This window comes from Helobdella robusta (assembly GCF_000326865.2).
Source record: "Helobdella robusta unplaced genomic scaffold HELROscaffold_15, whole genome shotgun sequence".
Taxonomy (NCBI): Eukaryota; Metazoa; Annelida; class Clitellata; order Rhynchobdellida; family Glossiphoniidae; genus Helobdella; species Helobdella robusta.
In genome coordinates this window covers 3,549,269-3,558,022 of record NW_008703839.1, presented here as the reverse complement: position 1 = coordinate 3,558,022, position 8,754 = coordinate 3,549,269, and the positions used below count along the sequence as shown (strand labels likewise).

The window sequence follows — 8,754 nt, the reverse complement described above, 5'->3', positions numbered from 1 at the left end:
TAGTGTAGAGTAGTAGTAGTAGTAGTAGTAGAAGTAGTAGTAGTAGTAACAGTAATAGTAGTAGTAGTAGTAGTAGTAGTAATAGTAGTATAGTAGTAGTAGTGGTAGTAGAAGTAGTAATAGTAGTAAAAGTAGTAGTAATAGTAGTAAAAGTAGTAGTAATAGTAGTAGTAGTAGTAGTAGTAGTAGAAGTAGTAATAGTAGTAGAAGTAGTAGTTATAGTGGTGGTAGTAGTAGTATTATTATTATTAGTAGTAGTAGTAGTAGTATAACAAAATTTTAACAATAGTTTTCGAAATGTTGAAATCATGCGCCAACCCAGAAGCTCCATTTTTGTCAATCTAGAGACAGATGGATTTCAAGCCCAATCTCGCCTTTTCGAGTCCTTGCGACCAGATATCGCATTGCTACGAGACAGGACGATTGAAATCCCGAAATTAACAGTCCGTCACGAGACTATCTTATTTAATTTTAAAAAATAAAAACTATCTAAATACTCTTGTAGCTTGCAAAAAACTTTATTGACGATTTTAAACATTTACAAACAAAAAAATGAACTCATTAGAAAAGAATAAAATAATTGTTTGAATTATTTTTCTTTTATTTGAAACTTTTACATTTCAAAAATCTTTCCCCTAAATCAAAATCTTTGTAACTTTTTGAAGAAAATTTATCTGAAATGAAAAAAATCATAAAGACGTATCGTAGCACGGTGAAAAATTCGCCTATTGTCGTTGCATGTTATTATATTTTTGCAAAATTAAATGAATTTTTTGGTGTGCGTATATAAATTTATTGATATGTGATTTGACTGCTAGGAAATTTAACTATTTAAAAAATTGTTTTTTGATTAGAAAAATTGTAAAAATTTAATTAAAAACGTTATAGAATCATCTTTCTCCTTATCGTCCTAATCTGGATAGCATTGAAAATTCAAAATGCATCATTCATCAATCACATTCACACTGTTCTTTATTTGCTCATTTTCCTGTCTGACCGCAGAAAAAAAATTCACATTTCAGTAAGGGCATTTCTGTATCTTTATATCTGTTGGTTTATCTTCGTATGACGCGAGCCACATGGTGAATGGCGTAAGTCACGTGACGTATGATATATATATATATATATATATATATATCACGTGACGTATGACGTAGACAAACTTGAATGATGTTCACGACGCACGTGACCACGCATGGCAATTATGCGGTCCACATTCTGGAGTATTGTAGATGTCAAACAATGGAGCCGACCGGGTTGCACATTCCAATACGTTATTTCATTCGTCACGTGATCACATTTGTCAAACAAAATCATGTCAATGGTGATGATGAGGATTATTGCAAAGATGATTATTATTATGAAGATGTTGTTAATGATGGAAAGGTAGAAAAATATGATAATTTGAAAGCGGATGGGGAAAGAATGGATTCGAAAAATGAGGATGATGAAGATGGAGATTAACATATTAATTGATTGCATCAGACAGAGTAGATGCATAGAGGAAAAAATGATTAATTTAATATTGAGAATAAATCAGCGATGACCGTGCAGTCATCACTGGAATAGAAACCAGACAGCCAGGATGAGGAAATGAAAGCGACGATGAGGGAAGCAACTGTCGGGTGATTTTGGTGCGGTTGATGCAATTAGACCTGATGAATGGCAATTAAAGAGCATTAAAAAAGGGTAATTATCGTCTGTTAGTTAGTGCACCGCGCCTAATTAAGATGGATTCTTTAACGAGTTTATCTCCGTTTTATATGCAACGCAATTTTTCAATTTATAACTTTATATTTATGAAATTGATACACGTTTTTATACATAAAGTTAAATGTTTTAGGATTAGGATAGATATGGATATGTATGTGTGCGTGCGTGCGTGCATGTGTGTGCATGTTGGGATATATGTGTTTTAAACCTCAAAGCCAGGCAAACAGTGTGAATGTGAGTAAAAAATACACAACCCAAAATAACACTTCAGAAAGCCACTCCCAACTGGTTGAGCCATGGAACAAATGATATCGAATTAAATCAAATAAATTATGGGTTACATAAAGTAATTTAACTCATCTATAAAATCTATGTTTCAGACAATCAATTTGCTAATTTCAAACACCTATGAAGATTAATTATTGAAATCAAATTCGCTATTCATGTGTCTACTTTTATGTTATTTGTCTACTCGAATACATTTTTAATCTGCACGTATCAATCAATCATCATTCCTCACATAAGCATCTTCCTCACATAAGCATTCACCACAAAAAGTTGAAACCTGAAGTTACTGCAGGGATGGATGATCCAACTTCCAGCTTCCTTCTGTCTCTGCTTTTCCTTCATCAGGGCAGTCCTGTTGCCGAACAGCTTCATGGCCAGTTTGTTGTCTGAAACTTGGAAGAACGACGAGATGTGATCTCTCAGAGTGTAAGGGGCAAATTGCTGAGGGGCCATGTGTGGCAGGTGTGGAGTTTGAGGGGGCGAGTGTTGAGGTGCTTGGTGGTAGTGGTAGTTGTAGTATGGTTGGCTGGGAACTTGCTGGAATCGATAGTCGAACGATGACATTTTTTTTTAAATTTTCTCTCCAACTAATGAAGGCAACTTTAAGACAGTTTGATGAAAGGCTATTCAACACACTATATCATTTTGTATTGTAATTTATTATCGTTAATTTATAACGTTAAACATTCGAATATTTCAATTATTTCGTTATATTAACGATAATTTCAAATGGTTGACATTTTGTTTTCAATAATATTTTCTACCGATGATAGATGGAATCATTTTAGTGTTTCACCCTGGTTACTGCAACTTTAAAAATGTTCTGCCCTGGTAATCCGCAACAACATACAGCGCGCGCCTCTGCTCCTATATGCTTCTTTTATATTAAACAGATGTGCATGCATTCACATAAACCTAAATTTACAGCATTTATCTAACAATCTACATTCATTTATTAAAGAAGTAGTTCTTTCATCTTTTCATCTACTCCTCCTTCCATCAATCTATCTGTTTATCCATCTATCTATCCATAAATTCATCCATCTATCCATCAACCCATCCATCCATCAATCTGCGTGATGTTACCAGATGAAATTAAATTAATAAACCCGATTAAAAGTCCGAGCCAGTGTTGAGATCGTTTCGAAAATTTTCTTCAAAAGAAGAAAACACACGTGCTTCAAAGAAGTCGAGAGAGATAAAAAGGAGGAGTGGGAGGAAAAAAAGATGAAGGAGAAAAAAGTGAGGGTACGCAAGTGTTGAAGTTCAAACGATTATAATTTCAAACAGAACTGCAGGTTTGTATGTTTGTTTTGGATTGGAGTACTTAACATAAATGAATGAATACTCGCTTGAAGATGAATGGTAATGTTGGCGTGTGTGTGTGTATGTGTGTGTGTGTGTGCGTGTGTGTGTGTTTCCATCCTTCGTCCTGTCATCGTGTGAATGTCCTGTTGTTGTTGTTGTTGGCCCAGGTTGAAACGTTCACATCTTGTTTTAGTATTTGCATCGAAAGTGACATGTGACAAGTGTCAACGAGTAGAAAATTAATTGGTTAGAAGAATTTGAAACTGACTCATTTTAAAATGTTTCAAACAAACTTCGTTCACTTATTTAAAAGTTTGAAATTAAAATTTCAATTCAATTGTATGCGTCGTTGTCATCACCAAAACTAAAACTTGTGACGTAGATTGAAACTAATGTAAAATTCTTTTTTTTTATTTTATTAGAAATAAGAATATTTAGCTTTTCCATTTATAAAAAAATTAACTCAATACAAAAACTTTATTTACTTTCAAAATTACAAAATAATCATCAGTGTCAGGCATCAGAAAGCACAACCAACTTCATACTCGCTATCAAGCACACAACACACTCGCCAACACACTGTGCATTAAACACTATATAAATGACTCCTAAACATGCAATTCATATCATACAAGCCTGTTGCAAATATTTCCATACTACGTATGATTATGATCCTGTTAAATCAATGGATCATTATATACTGCAAACGATATTTTTATATGTGAATATATTCCATCTATTTGTTTTTATATGTGAATTTATTCCATCTATTTGTTTATTTTATTCTTATTTGTTCATTAATTTACTCACTTAATTTTTTCCAATAATTTTTTTATGCTTATGTTGGTTCATTCATATGTTTCTGTATTTGTTTATTCGTGTTTTTATGTTTATATACATGTTCGTTTATTTGCATATTTGTTTTAGAAAACATAGCAATGCTTTCGACATTTCGTACAATACGTACTTTATTGACAGCTGCATCAATCATTCCACTCATCCATCCATCCACACACACACACATACACACACACACAGATATATATTTATTTATATTATAAAGAAATTTATATCAGTGTGTGTGTGTTTGTGTGTGTGTGTGTTGTGTATGTGTGTGTTTGTGAATTTATGTGTTTGTGGGTGGGTGTGTGTGTTGAATATGCATCAATGAATGCCCTAATATGAATTTCAACCATACAATGCAATCTGCAATGGAGTAGCAGACAGACATGTCACAGTTTACTAAGTTTGATCAATTTTACGTCATTCAACTGAACAATGAAACAAACCTGCCAATCCTCAAACTCAAATATAGCGAGGAGAACATATCTTGTCTGCGAAAATAATTCGTCTAGGTAAAAAAATTGGTTAGTTTATTTATTTTCTCTTAGTTCTATTTCGATTTTTGATAAAGAGAGAGAGAGAGTGAGTGAGAGAGAGAGGCAGTTTGACTGCTACTATTATTATATACTAATACAGATCATTTATTAAGCGCCAATTAATTATGTATTCCATATCAACGAGTTAAACAACTATAACAAAAGTGGTACCCTAAAAAATAGAAATAAAAAGCTAAACTTGAAACCAAACAAAGCTGAAAATGCTGTGATGTTTCTCAATAATTGTTTTCAAACCGCAAACTCAATTCTTCTGATTTATATATATATATATATATATATATATATATATATATTATTTTTACAATATTCTATAAATTCTACCGAATGTTTGGCGTAACTTCTAATTCTCGAGAGAGATGGAGCAGTCGCTGCTCGCGATCTTGTTCGATTATTAGATTACGTCGGTTGGTCGCAGAACTTCGAGTAAATGTTGGTAATAGACCATAATTTTTACAATATTCTATAAATTCTACCGAATGTTTGGCGTCAATATTCTATAAATTCTACCGAATGTTTGGCGTCAATATTCTATAAATTCTACCGAATGTTTGACATATATATATATATATATATATGTCTAATATATATATATATATATGTATAATATATATATATATATATATGTCTAATATATATGTATATTTCTAATATATATGTATATTGCAGTGCTAGGAACAAAATTGTTCGCATCGTCCTATATGCAAGAACGTTTGCATTACCTCAGATATGCATTTTTGTTGATTAAAAAATCGGCCGCATACTCCAATGAATTTTTATTTCGCCAAAAGTGTTTGTGAAGCATTTTCCGGGGCACAGCGGTTAAACTTTTACAAAAATTTTGCAAAAATTTGTTCAAATGATTCTCATAATTTCCACATCATCTGATTCCTCAAGAGTTGTGTTGATTATTTTCAATTTTTCGAAGCGCACAAAAGCATTTGTCACACTGCTGATGCTTGTTCCATGTTTGGACGCTCTTCCAGATTAATTTTCAAACATTTTTTAAAAACATTTAGAGTTTGTCTGAAATAGTATTAATATTTGCATAACAAAATTTTTGATAGTTATGTTTCAACTATATCATCATTCTTTCACATGCGTAACGAATGAAGTTGATATTTCCAATTAATTATATTTGATGCTGGTAATGGCAAAAACTTATTTTAAAAATGTTTAAAGAGAATCCAATCAATCGATTGAAGAAACGTTAAACAACGAGGATAAAAGCAACCGACTGCAATGCAGTGATGCCATTCTATTTTTTTTTAACTCATAAATTGTTCTCAGCATCACAGACTGTCCTTGTTCTTATGCTTATGTTTCTTCTTCATAGTGGCCACCAATTAATTTCTAACTTCTTTGAAGTTTGTTGTTGATTATCTTCAATTTCGCTGGCTATTTATATTTCCATGCATAAATGTCTTTGTGTTTTCGTTTTCTGGTTTAAAGATATTTGTTGAGATGTTGTTATTCACCTACCTTTCAAGTATTTCTTTGTTCTTTTGAAAAGCGAATATAAAAAATTTATTTAAATACTCAGGTAAATTAATATAAATTATGATATTCTTGTAGAATCAGGTCAAACCATTTTTAAAAACTTCCATTAACATTTTAATTGAAATATTATAACGATTTATATCGCAGTTGTTAATATAAAACAACAATGAAATATCAATAAAGACCGCTTATGTATCATATTATAGATAAATGTGTGGGTGTAGGTTTAGATGTTCCTGTGTACGTGTGGTGTGGTGTGGTGTGTGTGTGTGGTTTATGTGTGCGGTGTGGTGCGTGTGATGTGGCGTGTGTGTGGCGTGTGGTGTATGCGCGCGCGTGTACTTGAAAAACTGGCGTCGTTTTTGGTTCAGCCGACGAAATTGATGCTGGTTGTTCGAGAATGTGTTGTTGATGGGTTGACATCCATCTCACAACTGGAGCCCTCCCTACCTGCTCTGCACATTCATTATTTCTCGTTAACATCTGTTCGTCTGAACTGTTGATTAATTTTAACAACATATACCGAACACTTATATAACCAATAACCATTCCAATATATTTCTTAAGTTGATTGAATGAAAAGAGAGTAGTTGATGAATATAAATTTGTCTGAATTAATTTCGCTTCAAATTTGTTTTTTATATTTTCACATAGTACAGGTTTAGGTGCTAATTTTACATGTTACGGTTATACATTACAGTTACATGTTTCAATTTTATTACACGTTACGTTATTCCACTCCAACTGCAGCACTAATTACAAAGGGGAAATAACATCCACCACACAACACACGCTAACATGAGCCGAGCAGAGCACTGCGAGTTGAATCCACAACTTAAAAGATTTACACTGCCTGAATTCATCGAGTAATAAAATCTTCGGCTGACAAATTGAAACTAGACTCAAGGATGACGATGACGATGTTTGGCATGGATACAACCACCCCTACTGATGATTAAGATGATGACGACAATCGTAATGATTATGACGACAATCAAAATTCCGAAAATTATGACGTAGATGGTAATGGAGGTGGCAAACGTAGAGGAACTGTAATAACGATGATGACGTTGAACATAGTAACAGCCAACAGTGACGTCACTAGCATGGATGAAATCTGCAATGATAAACATTTCAATATTTGCAAACTCGACGCATCTTACGATAAATTTTATCATCCCATTCATCTACTTGCTGCTGTTATTATCGTTGTACAAATGTTTCGATGGCGGAATAATAATGTTGTAGAGTACGTAGTAGTACCGCGCAGGCGTGTTGTAAGGTTGGCTGGCTGGCACTGCTGCAATATTAACGATGTTTGCAGTTCGGGTATTTGAATTTTCGAATTTACGGCTGCTCATTATTTTTTTACTATTTATATCGTTATTATTATTATTGTTATTATTAATTTTATTATTATTCTCATTGTTGGCTGCCATAACTCTTAAATAACGTCTTATATAACAATCATTTTCAGTATAATTTATATCTCCTTTTCTAGTTAGTTAAGTTCTGATAGCATAAATTAACTACAATAATTATTGTGTTATTTTCATTATTTTATTATTAATTTTCGGCCCTTAGTTATAACAGTTGTGATTGTAGAAAGCTTTTCCTAATTCCTTTTAGTCGGGCCAGCATGGTTTGCCTGCCTGACAGCGGCCACATTGTTGCGCTGATGATGCTGCTCAGTCTTCGACGAAGTGAGCTAGCTTGCAATCTGTCTGTGAGCGTTTCAATCGATTTATCGTTTTAATTTTCATTTGTGTGGATTGACATCTTATGCTATTAGTAGTTGAGAAAATGAGTTGTTGAAATAGAGAGAGAGAGAGTGAGAAAGAGAGAGAGAAAGAGAGAGAGTAAGAGTGGGAGAGAGAGAGAGAGAGAGAAAGAAGGAGAGAGAGAAGTAATGTAAAAACGGTTGCCATTAAAATGTTAGGTTATAATAGCTTATACCAGGAAAATTACATATAAAAAATGAAGACTAGATTCATTGACATGGAAAAAATGATACAAAATGATGAATAAAATGCATAACATGATGAAGGTATGAAGATGAAGATGAAGTTAAGGATGAAGACGGAATCAATAAATTCATACTGCAACAGTTTTTAGGGTAGCAGCAAGATGTGAAACATCATCAATGAACATGAACAAGTTCGATTAGCTTCGTTGTTACAATATCACATTAATTAATGTACGAATTAATACCATATTCGTACCTACCACCTGAATTGAAGAAATTTAGACTTAGCCTTCCTCATCATCAACGCCGCCTAGATCCGCTATTAAAAACAGCAGCATTCAGTGCTAATCAAATACCGCTAATATAATCGTTATGCAAACCATATAATGACTTATGTATGTGATCGTGATGTAAATATGCATTGCTGCGGTTAACTAGGTAATTGAACATTTCATTAAAAATTATTCCTTAATATTAGTTTTCTATATTTCAAACTTTCAAAAGATCCCGATTACGCCAGCCCATTATTAAATTATTGAGTTAAAAAAAACCACGCGTTTAAAATGACAATTACATAATTTT

General features: G+C 32.9%; 1 protein-coding gene across 1 annotated transcript in view; it reads right to left on the bottom strand.

Moving 5' to 3' along the window:
• HELRODRAFT_98055 (hypothetical protein) overlaps positions 1 to 2,508 on the bottom strand; it is a 29,631-nt gene extending 27,123 nt beyond the window's left edge. The window contains exon 1 of the mRNA XM_009015317.1: positions 2,279 to 2,508. Coding sequence (XP_009013565.1) covers positions 2,279 to 2,454 — 176 coding nt within the window. The 5' untranslated portion in view covers positions 2,455 to 2,508. The remainder of the gene's footprint in view (positions 1 to 2,278) is intronic.
• Between the last annotated feature and the right edge of the window lie 6,246 nt (positions 2,509 to 8,754).